Genomic DNA, 24,521 nt, shown 5'->3' with positions numbered 1-24,521 from the left:
ATCCCCGGCCATGCAGTGCTTGAACCCGGGCCGCTCGATCTGGAGTCGAGCGCACTAACCATGAGGCCACAGCGCCACCTCTATAACAGGGTCGACACTCCTTGTTACTGGAAGTTCGACTGTAACAATAAATTGTCGCTTACTTTCAATCCATTTCATTTATTTTGTAAAGCCACGCATTTCATCTTTTTTTCCGATGTGAGAATTTTGGGGTAAATATATCTTATTAGATGTTTTGGTATGTAGTATCGCTGTATATTTTTACGAGTTGTGCCGTACTTTGACGAGCCCGTAGGGCTCGTCAAAATACAAACAACGAGTGAAAATATACAGCGATACTACACACCAAAACATCTAATAAGAGATTTATTATCCAACTGCTGTAGTCAATAAATTTATCAATGAAAGAGGTAGAGTGTGACAGTTTTGCGTGCGCGCACCGACCTGTACGGCAAACAGGTTTTCTACTGTACAATATCGCTGTATATTTGTACTGTTATTTGGACAGTATTCGCTGCAGTTGGATAATAAATCAGCATATTTTCCATCGTTGATGAATTCTATTTGTTCTGTGCGCCTCTGCTGTATGTGGTCATGGAATTATAATGGCGGGAAAAATAATTACACTACTTTTGCAGTCAAATCAAGCTAACTTTTAAAGCCGGGGACCACGTTCATGTTTGTTATTGTAGTTTCCCGCTGATACATGTGAGCCAAATACGTCAGTATCTTCAAGACGGTGATGTTTGAAAAGTTCGATAAGTGTTCTCGAAACTCCTTATCACTGATGTCTGTATACACTCAGAGCTAAAAGAATGTTTAGTTCGAATTAAAGTTTACTATCTTTTGATTAAAACTCTCCTGCAGGGAGAAAAATATTTTCCCGCCTTCAGTGGCGATAGCATTTCACTTTTAGGCAATTTTATTTTAATCCAGAGTTGTTAAGACCTAAAATCCTTTGTACTTACCGCTCACGTCAATTTTGTAAAAGCGAAACAATTTTGCTGATCTATTATGTATACAAATTATTATACTGTTGTTATCTCTTTTTTCAAAACAAGCAGAAAAGGAAATTAATTTCTTTTAGCTCAACGAACATCGATACTAATCAAATTGGCCGTCTCGGCAACTGCAACATTTTTTCTGTCTAGCTTTATATAGTTCCAGAATCTTCTTTATACAGGCCGAGTTTGTGTACTCATTATCATTGTTTGTGTTGTGCTAAGAAAAACAAAATTCGAAAACGTATACAAATCTATTTAAAAAGCAAAATTTTAAAATTTGCATTTCTTTGGACAGCTAACCGACCATTAATTTTCGAAAATAAGTTTGCCAAGATGAAATCAAGATAATGCTTAGAAAATATGTACTATTTGCTCGTGTGGATTAACCTAAGCTACAAATTTAACATTTTCACTTGGGAAGCATAAAACATAGTGGAGCTACACAACATCACCTTCTATTTAACGGCAAGCATAGTAGCAGGATTATTAATTGGCTTGAAATTTGTTTTGGTTTGCGGTGTGTAGTGCAATACAAACGAAATTTTTGGCAAATTAGCAACTTTTCGGGGACTTAGCACCATTTGTTTCTTTCTCATGGTAATCGTCCCCTCCGTTGTTTTTGTGATTATCTTGCAGATCTCCGCGTGTGGCCAATTCTTAAACTAATATTTGTTCCTTTGGCTAAGCATACGCTCAGTAGGAGAGGAAAAGAAGATTAAAATAATCACCTCTTATCAAGAAATTAAGCGGCGTAAAACTTAGCAGTTTTGACGCATTTGTTCAATATTAGTTTGTCGTCTTGTTACGAACAATATAAGTGTGCTTCCGACCGGTGTTTCTCACAGGTAACCGAGGCAGGGGTGGAAAGTGTCTAACTTTCCACAAAACTTCTCGAGGTAACTCTTTCTTTCTTTTTTCTAATTGCACTTGAAAACTCGCAGCCGCACACAGAAAATCATATCTGACTTTTACGTTTCCAGCTGATCAGCCTATCCGTAGAGTATGAGTACGCCTGAATGATAGAACGGTTATCTGTTTGAGGAGCTTTCTGGATTGAGCTTTCTGCTTTCACTTTCGTACAATCGTAAAACACTTTTATTCATTTATAGACAAATGCCAAAGCTCGCACCTTAGCAACAACCATCATGAGAAAAAAAAAATGTCATTGGCTTAAAATTCCCAAAAATAATATCAATGAACTGTTAAGGAGATAGGTGAAGGGAATGCATTATATATTAATCAAATACTGCTCAGGGACGATTAACCAGAAAATTCTCAGGTCGAACATTTGAATAAATATATGGTACTTAGTGAGGAGAATAATTATCTTGGGATTGTACTGAATGCTGGACTCAAAAATTCTGGAGCACAGTCGAGAAGTCTGGAGCATTCAGATGTAAGGAGATATTTTACTGGTGTGAGCAGAGAAAGTAAAAAAAAAAAAAAGTTGTAGTTGGAGCATAAGACATGAAAAGTCACTTGATCAAGCTTCGCCGTAGTAATTGCCTGAAACATTCGTTACCATTTAAAGTGGCCATTTAGAGGTGCAAATTTATTTGAAAAATATTACCATGATATCACACCATATCAGTGTCATTAGTTGCACATAACCATACTCACTTAATAATGCCAAATTTTACCTCCTTTAAGTATATCTCCCACGATTTTAAAAGAGCTTCGCGATTTTCACTTGACTTTAAAATAAAACTTATGTTATACACGGTGGCTGAACAAAAACAAAAAAGAAAGATCAACAGCAGGAAAGAGCCAAATTGGAAATATGTTAAAACAGAATGATTTTGAAACAACGCAGCGATGGTCAGTTGAATCGGAAAAATGAAAAGGAAAGAAAATGCTGCTAATTGTTTTACGATTATCATCGGCTTCAATGCAGCCGAAACCACCGCCGGCTTTCAAATGGAACTTCTCAGTCGGCTGCAATGGTTCCCCGTCGGCTGTAAATGCCGTGCAAGGCATCACAGTTTTAAATTTTAAGAGGTATTAAAAAAAGGAACAAACCATCAACAACAATAAACAGCACTCGTTATTTTATCATAGAAATACGAAGTTTATTTATGATCGTACTTATCACTTGATGTATAATATATTTAATGAATAGATACGAATGCGAGATCTTCACTCCTGGAAATTAAACACTATTTTCTTTCTTTGTTTGTTGTTAGCACTTTTTGTTGAATGTGTAGCCCGAGCCGTATTTAAACAGGCGCCGTGTATGCATAATAAATACAATGACGTAAAATGTTTTAGGAGGGGCGATTTATAATCCTGGGTCTAATAATGCCTAATCACTGAGAGGTACGCCTCTTGATTGTAATTTCTTCTAAGTTAATATTTTATTCCATTTACGTGGTGTTACTTTATTTTGATTTTAATTTTCTCAGAGATACTTGCCTATTTTTGGCTACTGAAAATCTGAGATAAAATAAAGTTTAACGTATGCATGTATGTATGTAAAGAGTGGTAAATCTCGCCAATAAGTTGGGGATGTCTATTCAAAACACTTTAAATTATCATTTTCTTGAGAGCGTGCATGCACTAGGCGAGACTAACGATTACATTATCCAGGTGCTCTAAGTGTATATTGCAGTCAAAAAAAAAAAAACCTAACAAAAAACAACACAAAAACAAATACCCCGTATCATTGAAACTACAGCGTGCAAGTAATGTGATACCTGAAATTACAAATTTATGACAATTAACACTCGACTTGTTAACATTTTATGATATGCGGCTTTTCTCTGTAGAAGAAAATTAGACAGTTTGAGTTTTCCACGGTCACACCGAACTTGTATTTACTTTTGTGGCTAAAAAAAAAAGGCAAAAGGGAATTGAAAGATTATTTCTACTCAAACCTTTCTCAAAAAAATTTTCTGTGGCGTGACATCAAATCGACCAAACTCCACAAGGTCTTGAAAGTTTCCCCATGGGCTGGTCACGGGGCGCCTCATGGTAGACACGCGGTGTGAAAGTTATTATTGAAAAGGCGTATTTATCGAAATATCCCAACGTGGTGCTTCAGTGACGTCACGCGCCTCACGCTTTCTCTGTCTCGAAGAATTCCACGCTGCTTCACAGACACACGTTTTTGTTTTGCTGTTAGCAAATGAGGATCCTTTGAAGCAATTTTTTACCAGAGGGACTTTGAGACATAAAAAAAAAAAAAAAAAAAAAAAAAACCCCGAAAAGATTCATTTTTTAGACTGTTTACTTTAACTTATGTATGTAAATATTGGCATTAGACATAAAGAAAACAATTACAGGAATATTTATTTAGCCTAGGCCTGTTGTAAATTCATGAAACAAATAGCTGGACAGCACAGGGCATGCACAGTTTTCGTATCGTTTAAATAACAAAACTGAGTATTTTAGGCTACCTACATCGTTTTAAGGTTCTCTGTAACTGGACAAACGAAACAAGAGGTAAACAACTCAAACAATGCCCCTAGTGTTAAGGACAGATTAACAAGAACGAGTCAAAATAGAGGTTCCAAAGAGGAACAGGCCGGGCCAGTTGGGGGCGGGAATTTATTAGCTTCCATTTAGCAAGTACAAATTTAACGTTGCACCGGCAAAAAAACTGTTGGCAAGTATAGAAACGAAGTTAATGAACCACTGATCTCTATAATATGCCAGCTTTTAGCACGCTTCTGGTGGATGGTTCATAAATAAATAATCGAGAGTGTCTGTCACACAACTGTCAAGTTATCACATGAGCGCGGCCACCAGTAACAGATCATACTATCCATTCACGGGGCTAAGTGTTGGACTACAAAATACGGGTATTCACTAATTATCGTCCAACGCAAGAACAAAATAGCACTTGCAAGTCTGGTCTACTCGGAATTATTTACGGTGCTCTTGTACGATCCAGTACTGACGCCCGCACCAAAGAAAAAGATAATTCGACAGTTCGACTGATTCAGGTAAAACTTTAATATATACACGGACAAAGTAAACTGACTAGACAACAGCAAATAGTTTTACTGAATGTATTCTGTGGATTCGAAACAAGGAATCACTTCGAAATGCTTTGTTTGATATAAATTTTAAACATTCGATTTCTTTTCGTTTTTCGTTCCTATGACCAATGCATTGCCAGACACGCAGCGTCGGGAGAATGAACAAAAATTAAACCGTACTATAATGTACTTAAGTCTCAAATTCTTCTACTGTGCCGTAATAAATATGAGAAAACTATTAATGACATTTTCCATATGCTTGTCACTTAATATAAAGGAAAAAGTGGCATCATCGCGTTGGCCTGGAACAAGTGGAGTCGTGCATCCCAGTCACCTGTCCTCTACATATAGTTTACAAAAACATTTTTAATGAGATCCGAGGAAGTTAGAGTCATTTTTTCGCCCACATGCATTTGGTACCGAAACACGCATTTAATGTGGCGAACCGGCTGAACTGACATAAATGCGACACGGGGATTATAATGCTGTAACGTGCGAATCACACAAATCGGGATAAAAAGGATATCATCGACGAACGACAAAGAAAAGAAGACTGAGGTGCAAGTAATTTTCAACCTTAAGAATTTCTCATCTCTTGTATAGGAATTGCATTTTTTTTTTTCGCCAACTATATATCTGGGCGAATCTTTGCTGCCGCGGCAGGTTAAAGTTGCATATTATTTTTGAAATTATTCAGTAACATGCAGTATAAACTTTGCAAAGAGAAGGCATCTTGACGAAAGTGAGACTCCGGGAAAAACAGAGAAATCCAAAAAAACATAGGAGACTAGCTATGACACAGAGTTCCTTGTTTGAAAATCCAAGACTGAGAGTGAGTTGTTGTTAGACTCCGAGACAGGAAGAGGCACAGAAAAAAACGAGACTTAGTGACTCATCACTGAAAAATTCAGAGATTTTGAGACCGGATCAAAAACTTTTCAAGGTACCATTCCCTCACCATCCGTTATAATGACATACGAATTGAATTGACTCCAAACGTTGAAAGAACTTGCCAAACGTATAGTTTAACTCTTTGGGAACAATAAGGAGGGAGGCATTTGCTTTCTAAAATTTTGAGTTTAAAAACCCGAGCACAAATTACTAGTGACCGTTAATATATCGTATTTTAATACAAATGGCTGGTAGCTTTGTATACAATTGGTTTAATATTGGTTTAATATTTAATACCTTGTACTTTGCGTCAGAGACGAATTGTCTTTTAACTCTTTGGGAGTAATACTGAGGTAGGCATTAGCTCTTTTCCTTCTTTACGGCAAAATGTTGCGATTTAGACCCTCATCACAAATGGCATTTTTTTAACACTTTCATCACCGAGCACAAATTTCTAGTGACCGTAAAAAATCGTGTTTTAGTATAAAAATGGCTAATAGCTTACTATACATAGTTTATTACCTTGCCAAAGAAGTTAAAAAAGTATCAATTAAATGGGGAAAATACCAGTATCATTTTTGATACCTTGACAACCTGCCACAAAATCAAAGTTGATGAGCTATAATCCACTTTCATCGTGTTTGTCCAGCACATCTTTCCTAAAATAATCGTTATATTTTGTTCTACAATAATCTCAATTTATCAGTAACATTTTCTGGCATTTCGCAATACAATATGGAAATTACTGGAAAGAGTTCCTCCGATAACAATGCTCTTTCAACATCCAGAGTTGCTGTAATATTTGTGGTTCGATCACATGCGGCCCAGGCCTCCTACGTAAACACATGCTTTAGGACGCGCTTAACGACTTCCCGCCCGGGCTTTGTATATAATCTACGTGACAATCACTGCGCAAATGAAGGTTGCGTAACTACCAGTCTTTCGATTCAGTTCAGTTTAAAAAAATGATATTAATTTCGCTCTAGGACCACAGCGATAAAAAATATCAGAGCTACAAACAGAGCTGCTAAGTCACTCTTATCGAAATTATTTTCGACACATAGTATTTAGAGCAACTTTCAGTTTGCATTCTCAATTATAAATCTGTTAGGGGGCGTTTCATTGGCTTACTCTGGAACAGGAAAAAATGGGATACCACCTCATCCGTTTGTCCTTATTGGTATTAAAAATATGCGGCGAGCATGCATTCCTCGCATTCTCTGGGCCTGGAAGTAGAATTAATTACGAAATTCTAAGAATAGTCTAGCGGCCGCAGGACTAATAACAAGCTTTGTGCTCCATCCACACGTATCCATTTTCTTCTAGTCGAAAACGAACTTTTTTTTTTCTTTCAGCTTGGCCTTTCATCCAGACAAATCCGGTGAATAGTCACCTAAAACGTCAAAACAAAATGAACATCTCTTTTCGAGACTGCTTTCTAGAGTGAATTTAAAAAAAAAAAAAAAAAACGGCGCCAAGAAAATCAATCGGCACCCTGGGGTTGGAAACCGTATTGGAAAACCGTTAAATGAGCCGTTGTCAAACCTTATCTGACGATAAATCTATAACTACATCAACAAAAATTACATTGATGCTTACAAATGATTCCGGCATGAACATGTTTATTTTTTTTTAGGGTTCTCCATAAAAGCCTGCAAACAGGTATTAATCACCGTCTAGCTTTTCTCGCCCGCTCCTTTTTCATTTACATCGGCAACCAAGTGCTGGAGTTGTTCCGCAAAGTTTCAATTTTAAAATGGTGAAAAGAGAAAACGAAAGAAAAAGAAATGTTTGGAAATGATTGTAACCGATCTTATGGCTAACGACCTAAACTGGCCGGAAGCGAAATAGAGGCGTTTGTGCTTTAGATTGCAATTGCTGCCAGGAAGGGAGAACGGATGTTCATTACGGCTTTGGGGACTGAACGAGGCATCCTGAACCTCTTGAGAAGTCAGATCTGAGATGATGTCAAAAGAAAATAGTGTTTTGCAAGAGTGCAGGGCTTGGATCATTCTAGTAACAGAACAGATGCCGGTCTTTTGACGTACGTTAGAAATGGTTATTCTGATATAAGCCGTATCCCGGAATATGGTCAGCCGAAAGCATCACGCTGGACTGGAATTCAGTCTTATTTCCGAATAACGTCAATCGATCGAACTACGCACGTCTAAAAGGTTGAAAACGCCGTCGAAAACAGACTAATGTCACGTAGATCGTATACAAAGCCCTGGCCCTACACATTGCGTGTAGCCTGAGTACCAAAAATGGTCACCACACTAGCGCGTGCAACCTTAATCCACTCCTACTCAGCGTGGCGCTGGGATGCATCACTGTCGGACTATTTCGAAATAAGTCATGATTTATACGTTGTATGTACTTCACTTTAACTTTATGAATATACTGTGTTACTATTAGCATTGTTAGTGAGGTATAGGTTAACCAAAATGCTATTCAGAGTAACTGAACTTCTGAGCTGTTCAGGCTAACTCAGCGTTAAACTGGCTAAAGAGGAGTATTAAGTACTTAGGCCACTCGACTAAAGAGTCCAAATCGAGTTCGAACTCAAAGTCCATCTGAAATGTTTTTATATTTCCTGTATTAAATTAAATGTGGACATGTACAGATGAATTCAATAAATTGCAGTGTACAGTGTACAGTTCCCGTATCATTTTACGAATCAAGCTTACAGCACTGATTACCAAAAGTGTAACTAGCACAAAACTTAACTTTGCTTAACAAAGAAAAATTGTGACTGGAAATAAAAACACGAGGAATCTCGATGTTCACGGGACAAGTCGAAACGTCAGCTTTTACCACGCTTCTGATGAAATGGTTTATAAATAAATTTAGCAGCATCGTGATATTCGTCACATGAACGATTGCGAGTGGCCACCGGTAACAGATCACGCAAGTCCATTTACCGCACTATTGTTAAAGCAGGCTTTGCGGGGGACTCATGAGCAATTTTTAATTGTCGCCCAAGGCCATAACTAGACAGTACTTGTCGGGATACTGTCCATATCAAGTGCAGTGGTGTCCTGAGCGAACAGACTTTCAATCGTTACGCTTACGCCAAAGGAACACTACAATTCAATTCAGGTAATTCAAGTTATTATCAATTGTAAAATTCCGGACACACGAATTGTCATTATTTTTCTTTGTAAATCTTATATATTCAGGTGCATTGACAGTCAAATGACAAGACAACGGCATACAGTTTCAAATGCCCTCAGGCCTTGGAATTAGGATTCAGTTCGAAATGCTTTTGCTTGTTGGGAAGTTTTACGTCTTTCGAATTCTATTCTTTCTCCATTAAGCTGACTGCATAGACAACGAAACTCGAACACCGGTCGCTGTTCGGGAAATGATTGCGCGCTTTCTTCATCCTTCAGACCTTTCGGGGAGAAACCAAGACCGGACTCCACTATTGCGCCTAATAGACAGTGCACGCCAATGGGTCTATTTAACTTCTACCTTCACCTTAAAGAAGCTACGTCTTGATTTGCACATCTTGAAAAGTTTAGCCTAAACTTTTCAAGTTTGTAATCCGTGTCAATCCTCTCCATCCTTGTTCCTATCATTGTTTCTTTGGTGTTTTTCTATCTTAGTAAACTAATATTTCCGGGTTTCCTTCAGCTTGAACGGCAAATTTGTACGTGGCCAAAATAAATCAAAATAACGGGATTGAACTCCTTTAATGTCAAGGCCAATGCCAAGCACGAGGCATCGCTAGGATAAAGATAAACTCAACCGAAAAAACAAACAAACAATCAATTAAAAAAAAAAACCCATGAAAGCTGTACTGATTAATTGCCAAATTCTTCTACGGCTCTATTGCGAATATATAGAGAAGACAGGCGCCCATTACTGGCTCCTGATGGAGACTATGGTAATTGTTGTCAACCTGAGAATGGTAAAAGTGGTATCCTTGAGTAGCTAGCACATTCATTTGGAAATAGACGTTTAAAGACACATGTAAGAATTTTAATTGCTGTAATTTAGACGTACATATTGAATTATCTTTGTTACAATTTCCCGTCAATGCCGCATGCTTGTATAGGACATCAAATTACAGAAATATTCTAAAGTTGTAAAGTGTGAACTTCTAAACGACACCAAAATTGACAGATTCAACTGCAACTTAATTTTCAACCTTAAGAAGACAGGTACACGGGTTCTAAATTCGATAGATATGTCTCCGTTGATAATTTCATTTCCTTTTTCTTTGAAAATTCTAATCTATTTGACAAAGAAGTTAAGTTTTCGTTTTGTATCACCAAAGAAGTTTGTATCACTAAGAAGTTTGAGAACTAGCCAAAACAACGAGTTGAACCCTTCGAAAGAAAAAAAAATGTACATCGACGCAATGAGCTGTGATTGGGCAAAAAAGCAAAACCGGCCGTTCACCAAGGTCAGGTCATCCTTAAAAGGTTTGTTGATAGTCACGTAAGGCCAGGTGAATTGATTGAATTGACAAATTCATATTTTTCAATAACAGATCTTTTTATCGGTCACTTAAGGCGAAGATAGGAGTGAAGATAAAATAAATGTAGTTCTGTTCCGTGGACTTCGAGGTGGCCATGTACGATGAAAAGTTGACGTAAATACAGAAATTAATATGAGATATACTTCGGAGATACTGACAGAACAAAGGCGCCGGTCAGTTTGTCTACCCATTTAATATCAAGTTATAAACCAGTCCGCAGGTGCTGTTATAATCAGATGATTTCAACACGATAAACAGTTTAACATAGCACAGTACAGAGAAACACGAGGGATAACGTCTTGAAAGAATAACAGTTCAAATTAGACCATATCTATGTGTCGAGCTTAATTTCAAAAATTGATTGATCAGAAAATCGACCTTCATTCCACGGTAAGATACATTCCAGCGATTTTTCTTTTTGTTTAACATAACATCTCTGTTACAGGGTTCGTTTTACTTCAATTCTACAATTATATTTACAAACAAATTGTTCTTTTTGCACACCATGACATGAAACACACAATATTTCTGTAGCTAAAGCCTAAAATCACTGAGGTTGTTGTTTTTCCAAGTTATCCTAGAGATAGCTACAAACTAAGCTTGACTGAAAGGAATATTGTTTACACAGTTTCTTCAACAAACACGTGTATCAACATGTAGTTATTTAAAGTTAGCGACTATCATCAGTTCTTACAAACACTGCTGGTGTAAAACCAGGAATGAATGAATCGAACTAAAATACTTATGATGGTGCTGTGATTAACGTAGTCATTTTGAAACCCAAATTTCTAGGTAGATTCCAACTTATTAGAAATCTCTGTGACTGTCAGGCATTTTCCTAGTCTCTTTGAGCTTGTGGTTGAGTGCAATTTCACTGTGCGTGTACCAATAATCGAGTTCTATTGATAATTGACTGGATTTATCTCCGAAGAATAATACTTCTGTCTCAATATTGTCCCTATTATCTCGAAGTATAATAACCTCTCAGACTTATATACCCCTTCCAAGATAAATCACTGATTCAGTGTGCTGATATTGTAAAAGGAAATAAGTGGTTGATTTTATTTTTTTCTCTGTTTTTGTTTCAGTATTTCTACAACAGACGTTATCGACCGAGCGACTCGAGATACACAAACAGTCGCAGCTGCACTTGGGGTTCTTGACTTTACATCATGATCACACAAGACACTCCTTGCGGAGAAGCAAACGGTCTTATGACTAGTGTTGAACTAAGCGAACAAATGAGGACACGAATTCGACAAGTTGCGAGAGAGTTGCAGAACATAGGAGATAAACTCGAAAACCGATATTTTCGTCCACTTCAAGATGCTGGACAAAATCATGATAGACTTGGATTCAACGTGATGGAAGTTGCTAGAGCGATTTTCCTGCGGTATGTTACAGAACTTCTCGGTCGCAACAACTGACTACAGATTTGATAACGATGTTCTCCGCCCTCTGCTGCGAAATTCGTGACAACTTTATCATCGGACGAGTAGCTGTGCAATATTTTCAATTAACTTGTGACAAGCTGACTAGGCAATTTTAGTCACGACAATAATAAGACATCACGCACCAAGGGAAAAACTGTCAAAGATAGAAGTATAAAGGCGTGCAGGTCCTTACCACGAAGTGAAGACGATAACATAAAGATCCTGAAAGCCAAACACGCTAGAAAATTACGAATATCTTGAGTTGAAAGATCCATACGTCGTACTTAGTGTATGACTGATGTTTCGAAAATAGTACCTGTGGTTTCTTTCAAGTGCGATGACCAATAACCACAGAACTGGTCATAAAATAACCACCCGCTAAGTAAACCATTTTCATTTACATTTCGCCGAATAGTTATTGCAACCAATGGTATAAATGTAAGTAGTGTCAGAATTTTTTGAAAAATACTAAATCCAACTAAATGCGAATTTGTAACGTTTAACATATTATCAAGTTTCAATTATGCTAGCTGTTTGTCAAATCAATTTTAAGGCATTGTAGTTTCTGACATGACAATAAACATAGCAAGCTGCTGACTTTTGTCAGCTTGTTATACATGCAAAACTTGTCTCATTTGAACTGCGATATCGTGAAAAACGATTCACCTCAAACGCAAAATCCAAAAATCATGATTAATGTAAAACATATACAAGTGGTTTCAGTGCGTCTGCCGTCACATGATTTTCGCATGAACTCCACTGACAATTTTTTCTACACTTAGGCTGAAATTGTACTTATCATTTCCCATCGCATTTGATTAACCCACAACGTTAAACGAAATAAACATAAAGCTATTACCTTAAAACTAAATTGACCGTAAAATGGAAATTATATGAAAAGTTATTGAATAAAATGTATACACCTGGATCGAAGTTACGGATGCCTCTAACATTTTCTGAGCACAAATTATCACGGCAAGTTTTATTATGGTCATGAAATTAAGACAAAAAGGAAAGAAATAAAAGCTGGCGTAAACGGTGAATAAGAATAAGTTGGTGGAAAAAAAAAATCCAAAAAGTAACACAACATCACTTTTTAATCACAGTCGTTTTCGCTAAAAAAAAAACAAAAACTAAGCATCACATTTGCGTGCCTCCAATTAGCATGATTGACATTCTGAAAACTTGAGTTGACACTTAAGTCTTTTCCCAAGAAGTGTTGTCAAAGTACTTCTGAGGGTAATAATCACGACTGCACTTGAAGATAGAGGAAATGATATTGTAAAATAGCTTTTACTGTGCTGTACAGTCGAAACATCCGCACTGGGAGAGAGGATAATTTAGATCATGACATCCCTCTTAGCTTTCCCGTCAAGATTTGGTGCGTGCTCAGTCCGTTGAAATTGTTTGCTGTCATAATCAAATTATTCGGATGATGGTCAAAGTATAAATTCTCATCAAGGTTTTACTATAAATTAGCAATGGAAGCGGCAAGAATTAACAAACTGATCAACGTTGACAAAGCAATACGAAACGGAGACCGCATTACGAATTGTTATAGAGTTTGCCCGCTGGCATAGGAACTTGCAGGGTTGCAAAACTTTCCACAGAACATATGAAAATGAAATCTGATACGGAGACCATCAGGGAATGATCGCCGATGTGCTCGTCCCTGACAATCTAGATGCAAAACGGTTCAGTTATAGCACTTGTCAGTGAGTTTATATTTAGTATATCTACCGACCGGTTACTGCATGATATGAATGGTAGTGCGAATTACAAAACTTAGAAATGCCTAGTTAACTTGTAGAATGATGCGAAAAGTGCAAGAAAAAAATCACTTAGTCGTGACTGGTCGAAATGGTACATTAGAAAGCTTTACATACTGATTGTTACGCTCTCGTGCCGTGACTTTCTTAAGTACTATGCGATGCTCACGCCAAATTATTGCCTTTAATATCTTAACTTCACGGTATCATATGACAATGAAATTACCTTCGGAAACATGAAGAAAATGACAAACTGAAACAACCAAACTTACCGAAAGAAAGAGAAAGCCAGCCGGTGTGTGTAATTCATTGTAACGCATTTGATCATTCATTTGACAAGATTCAACACTTTGCTTCTTTTAAGCAGGAGGAAAATAGGGTAAAATTGCGTGCTTGGCTTTGACTCTGTTGTGATATTTTAATAATGCCGAGAGCTTTTTTTAATGTTTTTGTCTTCTTAAAAAGGTAACACTAAATTACAATTCAAGGGCAATAAACAATTCGTACCCTGTTGGTCACGAAAGGCAGCAATGCGTTGTAAATGACAGAGGAAAACAATAATCTATATTTTTTTTTTCGTAAAGGCTTTTGAAACATTAAATCGTGTCGGTCAAGTTACGTCAAAAACATCTACAAGTTAACCGAAAATAACATAACATCGTTGCTTCTATCTATTTGCTTGTAAAAGACATGTCACTGTATTGACCCGGCGTTGGAGGACTATTTATGTAGTCTAAGTGTGTTTACTACTGAGCTAACAAAGAAAGCTAAATTTATCTCTTTGTAAGTTAAACTGAGATACAATCACCCTGTCAGACGGAAGGCTCCGGAACCCTTATTTATATCACACATACAAATTCAAATCTTATGTGACACGGAAAAACCAGGTTAGCGAAACAGAAACATGTAGTTACGTATAAATTAAATGAATTTCGCTTTTAAGAAACTTGATTAGACCGTTTTACTATTCAGATCAGAATTGTTACGGGTTGAAGGCGAGTATAATACAACTTTGTGCAATGAGTAAACGGGCGTTGAAACCTTTAATATAAGGTAGTTTTCTATAAAATTTACTTGTTTTTTCACCAGAAAACCTAAAAGATTCGTTAAAAAAAGTAGGCCAATTACCAGAATGCTTCTGTAAGAGTCATATTGAAACGGCGACGCCGTAGTAAGAATATTATAGCAAAACATGACACCGAATTAACATAAGAATCAAGAATATAGGTATCTAAATCACACATGCGCTGTTTGCCTCGGAATTCTTTACAAATCCTTCAAACCCTAGTTAATTGCAACCATAAAAATTGTATGGCAACATAACCGTGCCATAAAATACACATCGGCAGATGAGCTGTGAAACAGTTTTGAAAAGAATCATTTAGTCACTTATTTATTTCTTAATCACTGGACACTTGGTTGTTTAAAATGTCATCAATTCAAGAACATATACATTTTTGTAACGATAAAGTAATCTAGGCGTTGGTATAAATTGAACCACTCCTCCCCAATGGTGCCATTACACTTGCATTAACAGTTTTTGTCGAGAATGTCTTGATGACTTAAAAGCTTTTTGTGGTCAACCCGGCTCAAATGCGGAGATACACTCTAGGATTTCAATCTGATTTCATAAACTCCTTTGTCAAGAAAGCAATCTATTTGAGATAAGAAAGGTGGTATTAAAAGCGAAAACAAAAATTGAATCACGGAAAGTTTATCAAGTAATTGCTGAAATTTGAGTTAAATAAGAACAAATCAGGTCGATAACTCAATGTACCTTAATGGGCCATCTCGCAAAAGTAGTAATAGAAGTAGTAAAGGGACTCGAATCTAACAGACGAGGTATCCGACTGATAGGTAAGTTAAATCTTAGTATGTTTTTCTTTCACTTTCCTTGGGCCACCAAAGATTCCAGGCTGATGGCCTGCGCTTCTTGACACGAAGGAATATAATTTGTATACAGGGGCGCCCAAAACAGGAAAACGTTTTCAAAGCAACTCACAATTGAAAGCGCCATGTCGGTCAGGAACTACATGACTGGAAAAAAAAAGTTCCGGTCAATACAAAGTATTTCTATTTAATTGCATATTTCTGTGCGCTAGTTGTTTTATTATGTTTTCACTTGAAGCGAAAAAACGCAAAACAAGAGACTATGATCAGTCTTATTAAAAATTACTGGCCAACGTAACAGTGTTTGGAGTTCATGTTTCACCCCGTTTAAAATATGCGGAATACTTTCTAGTGGTTTTTGTCATGCCCCCATATAAATTGGCGTACAGATAGACTTTTAAAACGTTTTTAACTCACCAGACAAGTTGAGTAGATTTAAAAGTAGACTGATTTAGAAGCCTACATCGACAGAACCACGCGATGTCAAACGGATGATCGAGTAGCTGAGCAAATTAATGTGGCTTTTAAACACCACTTTCCGGTAACCACTGTTAAACTTTATCATAGATAAGAAAATTTAAGAAACATGTTTTTGCTTCAAAGTTTAGTACCTTTCTGCCAAGTATCAAAAGGAAACATAACAAGATATTAAACCATTTACGGTTCTAAGAAATTTAGGAGCTGAGAAGATTAACATGTTTTGACTAAGGGAAGCTTTTTTCTATTATTTCACCTTTTGTGTTATTCACGAAAGAACTTTATGCAAATAAATATCTCATTATACAACAGACGATGAAAAAGTCGACATTTTAATGATGTTCTCTGTATCTTTTTTGTATTTTGTTTTTGTGAAATCACGATTGCCTTAAAATGGGACCAAGGACAAAAAAATACAAAAGCAAAAACAAAAGCAAAAACAAAAACAAAAACAAAAACAAAAACAAAAACAAAACAAAAAAACAAAAATAAGATTAGTGTGACCATATTGTCTATAATGAGGATGACGAAGTCGGGGGAACTCCTCTGTATAAGCTATACAGGAATGTGTACACCCGGCAAAGAGTAAGGTCTCAAGTCGCTTTTGGTCCGAAATAGACAGATTTCCAACCTTTTTGATCTGAAATTGTGTAATATGTTTTTCACTGTGGCCTGGAACTGGGTATGTTCTTTGAAGAAACTAATATTTCTCGACTAACATCCGGAAATTGATAGCCTCCTCAAATGTTTACTGACTGAGATGCAAGGTATACCTGCTAAGCTATGGTGTATTAGAATCGTGTACTTAGTTTAGATGTCTAAAATAGGATATCGAGAATCACATATTCTGGTTTGAAATAAGCTAAAGGTTTTAGGAAGCAGGACCTCACCATTTTGGGGAGTAATCCCCTGGGTAATAAACGGTCTGCGATCAACACTAAAGGAACTTGCCCTGGTGTCCTCGAACATAAGGAAGGTATGCTAGTACGAAACAGTTCATACCCCTAGTATTTATTTGCTATACTCGGTTTTCAGCACAGTTGAAACGTTAAGTAGACGGTCTGAATTAAAAATGGAGTGAGGAAGCGTTTTTCAGTAAACCGTTATGCAAAACCAATTCCTATAACACTAAGCTTGTGACCGCCCGCTGCTTGTAGTCACAAAACTAGACACCTATGCCCTAAAAATCAGTTCATCTCAAACTGAACCATCCACGAAGACTTGCAAGTGAACGTAAATGCTGAGCTAACACCCCACTCCAAACGAAATTAAGAAATTGAGTGAGAAACACTATGTGACAAGTTTGCACCGCATTCATATCCAACGCACAAAGCACCTTGTGGCTTTCGTGCCTTGGAACAGGTTTAACAAGCATGTTAAACAAACAACGAATAAATGAACCAAGGGCCCGTGCAGGTACCAGCAGGTAAAACTCTCAGCTTTGTGCACGGATGGAAACAAGATCTACTGTAATGTTTTTTAGCTAAAGAATGCTCTACTTCAACTGCAAGACACTCAGCTGGCCTATTCCAAATATGCAAGATAAAGCAAACTCCGAGACGACAATACACTTGTTTAAATTTCTGTTTCTACCGGTGTATACACAATGGGTTGTCAATGGCGTTTATGAAGTCAATAAAAATAACAGATCTATTTCAAGAACTGAGTTTTGACAAGGAAATAACGGTTTGTTCACCTACGTAATTGACGTCTATAAAAATATCACATATAGCTCTGTACTAAATCATGACTGAAAGGTATGTTCGCGTTCGTGATATGCTACAGCGTGTTTACTTGCACAGATCACGAATGATAAGTTTCCTTGGAAACCGGCGTTGTTATCACATTGTTAACAACTTACAAGCGATAGAATAATTTGGCGTGATGTATGGGTTGCCTTGCGCGATCTGCGAAATTAACAGATTAATGTAATGTGTACTTCAAACTGCGTCACTCTAACCACAGGGACATTCAAATGTTTTCAGCTGTTTTCAACAGTTTTCAAGTTGCTTCGTGTACAATAATTGAAGCAATTATCATGAATTATTTTATTGCCTATCTTGGCAGATCTATTGACGAAAATTAAAATCTAAAACAATTTTACACAAGAATAACTGAGGGAATAGACATTAACAAACGTTTTTAGTTTTGTTTGTTTTAACCACAAGTACTACACAGTGTTGACACTAAGCGTGTACGTAAGGATTTCTGGTAACTAAAGAAGACGCTGAACAATGCACGGAAATGAGATTACGGTTGCGTGAGAAACTCGTTAAAAGCGTGATAAAGGCGTGTTAAGAGGTGTTAGATCAGTCCACAAGCAAACCGCTGACCTCCAATACGTGAAGAACCGTAAAATATATACCGTAATTGTTTATTTGGTTTATAGTTCGAAGTTGTGAAACTGATTTGAGGCCCTCGTTTGAGTCTCTGAGATTGAGATATTTCGATTAGACGATCGCAACGATTTTTCCCATCAAGGTGTACAGGGCATTTATCGTCAAAAGTTACATTTTCGCCAAAGGTAAACAGTTGATCATATTTTTTTCTCAATTCCGGCCGTCGATCCAGTTTTGTGTTTTATTTCCGTACTATATAAGACACTGCGAACTGCTTATCTCATAGGCTGGAGCTTACCCATTATCTTTATTTTAGTTTGATTTCAAGTGAAACCCTTGAACTAATGAAAAAATTTTCAAAAGAAAAACGATTCAGTTAAAAGCCGCTACAACGGGAGCGACAGTGGAACGATGGTGAAGGAAAATCATCTTCAACATCGCATATTCATTTTAAGTACTACATGTACCTTTTGCACCTTACACATATCTGAATGCTTGCTGATGATAAGAAAATTTTCAAAGTCTAGACCAAAATGTAGAGAGCTTAGTTTAAGACCCTCTTTGGAGAATTTGTACTTACATGTATGCCAGACCAAGCAGAGAGCCATTTTATTTTCATTTACGTTCGAGATATTCTGGGGCAGTATTTTACCTAGATTATTTCTGGATTGTTGCAAACATGTTTCTTTAATTTGTTTCTGTTTTTCCAGTATTTGAAGACAAGGGAAGTAAAATGGGTCATCAAGAGGTCCAAAGACTACAAGCCACAAGCAACGAAAATGGCGCTGGATTATTAACACAAGAAATGCAGGCTAAATGCCAGCAGGTCGCTGCTGAGCTGCGGTTCGTGGGAGACACTTTAGAAACCAGTTACTGTCAAGGGACTGCCTTTAGCAGTCGTGGGAAGATTGTTATCGGTTTTACATTGCTGGGGATTGTCACAAACATCGCAATGCGATATTTCGTCCGGATCCTTGCAAGTAATAGCTGATTCGTTTGATATTTCGATTATATTACGGTTTATCATGCCTGCTTCAAGATCATCTGTGACTCCAGATCATTTGGGAGGCTAACCAGAATGTTATTCAGGGAAAAGTGTTGTGCACATGGACGGTAGAAATCTTAACTTTAGTTCGCTGGAGAATGTTGGCCAAGATAGAAGCTGGACATGGGAGAAGGCTAAATTGTTATAGGTGGCCATGGAGAACTGACTCTGTGTAACAAAGGCCTTTGAGTAACGAAGTCAGTGAGGGAACTGAGTACACAGCTCACTGGATAAAATTAGGCCGTGATATCAAGATTTATTATATGAAAGATTTTGAAAATAAATTGTTTATGCATAAAGCATTGGAATATAACATTTAATCAGCTCATCGATATGCAATGCCACAGTGAATTGGACGTTGGTATTTTTATGTAACATATGCTGACGTTACCATGGTGTAGTAACATCTCCCTCCAATATTATTCCATTTTTCGAGTCTTTCTAAGCGTTGGTTTGTTTTTGTTTTTGTTGTTGTGTATTTTTTCATCGTTATACAGGTTATAACTTAAGAAACTATCGCTGAGTCGAAGAAGACATTGAAGAAATTAAAAAGGAAGTTGTTTCAAGAAGACATCTTGTAATTCGATCATGAGAAAAGATTAAATAACATTACATATGTTACACTTAGCTACAGCTTGTTTTATTAAAATAACAGTTAAAATAATACTTGTAGTTTGTTGCGAGAGGTAAAGCAACGAGAAAATTACTAGTAGAATCTCAAGTCGAGATAAAATGGTTCATTAACATGAAATATGCAATGCATGACGTCACTGATCTCGTTCAAGCCTTTCACAACAAACAATTTTAACGTGATACTATTCATAAATGCAAAATTGCCATATCTTTCAACAAAAAATATATATTTTTTCCAGGCTTGCCTTCTGTAAGTGTTGCCGAAGATGGCTCTTAATCACAACAAAGAAAGGAATGCTACATTAATGCTACATTATGTACCGCGAGACCAAAATGGTGCTTGAGAAATAGACTAGTAGGGTCATGCCTACCATTTGTCGGAATAAACCTGTTAGGACGACCACTGAGGGTTTTTCCAAAATCAGCAAGACAACCGAATTAGATAGCGCTTACTATTTGCAATTCCGCTTACCATTATTGTTTCAGCTGATCATAGAGACTGGAAACTGGAGAATTCAGGAAATTGAAAGGAAATTTCGGCCAGCTCTTTCTGAGCAGAAAAAGAAGAAAATTACTGTTCCATTTGACTTTCAACTGAAATACCGGATAGGGTTGCCATTAGTTTTGTATAGTGGTGAGCCGTACCGGCAATTTCCTCTAAGAATATTTTTAATTTTCACCCTGTCACCTTCTTATATTTTTAACACGGTTTCATTAAAGGCCTATACATTTCTTAAACTTAGTAAAAAAAATTTTTTTTTGACATCTGGCGTGAACGATGTTGACTAGGCTGACGCGCAATGATAAGTTCAGGCCATTTCGGTCAGGGTGCATGCATAGTAATAAACATAGTAAGCTCTTTCCTTTATAGACCATCTTTTAAGTCTTCTTTTCTTTAGCAGGTGGAGCATTGGGTCGCTGTAACTCGGCCGATTCTTTATCCTTTGTTTGTGTCCAGTCCTTAGACAGAATTTTTTTTGTGAATTTTTATAACTCGGTTGCTTACAACGCAGAAATCTAACCGTAAGTACCAAGAACGTCGACCTCAATACAACGTTACTCACTTCAGTAAATATTTTTCAAGATGTATCGTAAGCTGAGCGTATTTATATCGTAAGCTGAGCGTATTCCTAACTAAGACAATTTGAGTTTAAGATAACGTTGCTGGAGGATCGGATTCTACTGACACCAACCTAGTGCCGCTAATTTTCTTTAGCCACATAGAATTCTCCAAGGTGGTCAGTCGAAGAAGATTGATTCCGTAATATTAAGGAAACAATCCAACCAAAAAAGTGTACCTCAAAACTGCTCCAGACTGGCTGAACTCTTCTAAAGAAAATCGCCGCCTTAGATAACAACAAATATGTTCATCCCAGTTTAAGGACGTCAGGCAAACGCCTTGCCGCGGTGAAGACTGGGGAATACCTTTATAACTCCGTCAGACACCATCGATAGGCAAGTTTTCTTTCCAAATCGACTCAAAGAAGTCTTTTTAACAGACTGCAATATGCCATGAATAGACGTAACTAATTAAATATACATAACAACACAGTTCTTGAACAGGAATGATTTGCCTAATAAAAGAGTCACCAAGAAACGAGGTGTTAAAGACCAGTTGCATTTTCTTCCAGAAAAAATTAAAGGGGATTGGTGTTAAAACAGCATAAATTTGCATTTACAAGTATTACATCAAAAAGTTACCATGGAAATAAGCTAAGGAAGAAAAATTTCTGAACCTTACGGCAGTGAAAGACTTGAAAGCAACCAAGGAATTCGACTTCAAAATAACGGAGTTACCGTTGCAAAAAGTATAATTGTATACAAATTTAAAGGTCTTCAAGTGATGGAAAAAGACGAGGGACATTCCCTGAGATTCCTTTTAAAAAAAAGAAACCTTGAAAATCGCCAATGGACGATGCTTGTCCAGACAGTCTCGTCTGACTTAGCATTAGGATTAAAGCAGTGTCTGATCTATGCGATAACTACTGCATCGTTTGCCAAAAGGGCCTACTTGTCTGACATCGCTCCAAATATAGCTTCATAGTATAATTTTTAAACCTAAACCGGGTTAGCTTCAGTGTACGTCATGTAACAGGGCCAGACGGGAGGTTGTATTCTGAAAATTCAAGTAATTGTTCAATGCAGTTACCGTTTGTCCGTTTGCATGGTGACGCCATTTGTTATTAAAATTTGTACAGTTAGTCGGCTGTCAGTTTGGAGGCAGGACTGACCACCAATACTTCAATTTGAAAATTCTCGGCCATTTGGAAGTTAACCGTGCAAAATTCTGTCGTATGTCAGTTGTAACTGATTTTACTCCAGTTTAAGCAGACTTAGCTAAGAAACCACTGAAAGAAAGTTGTAATTACTTAGCTGTACACAATTGAACTTTTATAAACACTAGCGCTGCCTTCTGATGTCAGTGCTACTCTGGTGTCAGACATAATCACACAAGCCTCCGTTCTAGATGAAAAACTCATAGAGGCAAATTTACCATCGATAAATTCATTTCAATCCACCGATTTGACATGTTTTGTGCCAACAAGTGCTCATATAATTATTCTTTTACAAAATAGCCATAGAAATCAAGTTAGGTTATTTTATCAAGCTAGGCAATAACGACATCCACGTTCAGTTCGCTTTCGCTATTTGAAGACTGACATACATGGAGATTTAAAGGCCGGAATTTCTTAAGTGTGAAAAAAAAACGGATATGACTAAAACCGTCACAAAAAGAGTGTAGTGTCGAGATTAGGCAACGAAAAATAGGATCGTAAATGTCAACGATTTGAAAAGGCTTTGTCTTATCTGTTATATTAGAATATAAACAATACAAGGTCTCCACGGATTCACTGTTAGTTTTATTTTATTAATTTTCTGGAGACAAGATGACATTAAACCGTATATGGTACTCGAAAAACATTTACAGAGAGTGCTCTCCTTGCCGGGTCCATATAGTACTTTTGAGTATAACAGTAAACTCAGTTTTCTTGGCTTCTTCAGAACGTTCGCAAACCAACGCATCTTCTTTATGTTATCTTATATTATACTCTTTCGGCAAACAGCTAGAGATTAAATTCATTGTAAATTTGAAATTCAAATGAGCCCGTGTAATATTTGTTATTGAGCTGACAGTATAACATTTACATCTTCGCATTGTTTCAGGGGACACCTTAATCTTACATTCTGAACGATTTATGGATTTGTTCCGACATGGGTTTCCAGCACCAAATATATCACAGTATTAGCTAAGCGTACAATCCCGTACCTTTTGACTCCCTTTCTGCAAAACAGCTTGTCACTTTAGAGCCAATGCTGAAAAGCATCACATTAGGTACTGTACATAAAACTGACAAGTACTTGTGTCTTTTGGGTTGTAGCTGAACAATACTGACATGTCTTCTCTGCTCTGCACTTTAAAGATCTTCGTTCTACGCTAGCTTGTTTTCCTTCAAAAGTATTTTTCCATTTTTACAAAAAGAAAGAGCCGCTGTCGGTAACCCTAACACCCGCCAATAAATCGCAATTGATCTTTATTGTTTCCCGGAATTTTTTGGGTCTACATCTGATGAATTGGATGAAATACGCTTTCCAGTGTTTTATCGTTCTCCGCATCTTTCACTCTCCTTGCTAACATTTTCTCTAAGTCAAGGCAAGGTCTCGAAATTTTGAATTTTTTCTTTAAACTTCCTCGGCAAACTTTATTTCTTTTTCTTCTAGTGTCCTTTTCACTTTGATCTTTAGCCAAGGCTGGTGGCAGTCGAGTCGAAAGAACCTCTGCACTTTCTGCTTTCCCTTCAAAGTTCGTTTGAAGCGCTTTAATTTTGCAAGAAGTAAGCTCTCGTAGTTCATCATCGCTAGAGCTGGATAAATCAAGTCCTCCGTGATCTTCCCTGAGTCCAGCGTTTAACTTGCCCCCATCGACTCCATATCCATTCTCCTCCTTGGAGGGTTTTGCAGCCTGGTTTCGTTTTAAATTCGGCCTTTTACTGCTGCCAAATTTAACGATGCGTACCTCGCTGACAACCGGTGGCGATTCCCTGCCATTGAGATGCAGCAAATTACTGCTTACACCGTGCGTCTTGCTCGCTTGGCTCGTCAGTCTCTCAAGCGTGCCTTTTGCGGGTGGCCTTTGGCAGATGAGCCAGGCGCTGTGATGAGAACCAAGCCTAACGTTAACATCCCTTGCGTTATTGTTTGTTGCGAGACTTTCATCTCTGTAAGCTAAGCCTTCTTCGAGCCTCTGTCGCCCGAATTGTTCGGTCAAGTTATCAACGCGAGCTACGTCCGCTACGATTGCAGCCATGTCAAATCTGTCCGCGGGGACCAGTGTCCATTCACTCGGTGTGCGGAGATCAATTGCGTGTGGGCGAGCGAGTTGTCCTTTGGTTGTGAGCTACGTTTAAAGATGACTGTCCCGATGGGGAAGCAGAAAGTAAACTTCTTGATGTTTTCGTATTGTCGATGTGACAATGATAGTATTTGCGTTTAATTCAAAAAGAGTAAAGTAATGGACAAAGCGTTCGCTTCCCATTGGCTGAGGTTATTTTCTCACCTCGTGTTTTAATTACACG

The 24,521-nt window shown here is 37.4% G+C and overlaps 1 protein-coding gene and 1 long non-coding RNA gene across 2 annotated transcripts; one reads left to right on the top strand and one right to left on the bottom strand.

The window, feature by feature from the left end:
• The first annotated feature begins 7,506 nt into the window (after positions 1-7,506).
• On the top strand, positions 7,507-12,927 carry LOC110063426 (uncharacterized). The gene is made up of 2 exons (XR_002298229.2): positions 7,507-8,974; positions 11,450-12,927. It is a non-coding gene; the product is annotated as an uncharacterized LOC110063426 (long non-coding RNA).
• A 9,860-nt stretch (positions 12,928-22,787) lies between these two features.
• LOC110063379 (uncharacterized) lies at positions 22,788-24,521 on the bottom strand. Its single transcript, XM_020770357.2, has one exon. The coding sequence runs from the start codon at positions 24,251-24,253 to the stop codon at positions 23,507-23,509; it is 747 nt and encodes a 248-aa protein (XP_020626016.1). The 5' UTR covers positions 24,254-24,521; the 3' UTR covers positions 22,788-23,506.

The sequence above is a fragment of the Orbicella faveolata genome, unplaced genomic scaffold (assembly GCF_042242905.1).
Source record: "Orbicella faveolata isolate gen_17 unplaced genomic scaffold, um_ofav_v1 contig_12, whole genome shotgun sequence".
NCBI classification, from domain to species: Eukaryota; Metazoa; Cnidaria; class Anthozoa; order Scleractinia; family Merulinidae; genus Orbicella; species Orbicella faveolata.
This window is presented reverse-complemented; position numbering and strand designations above follow the sequence as displayed.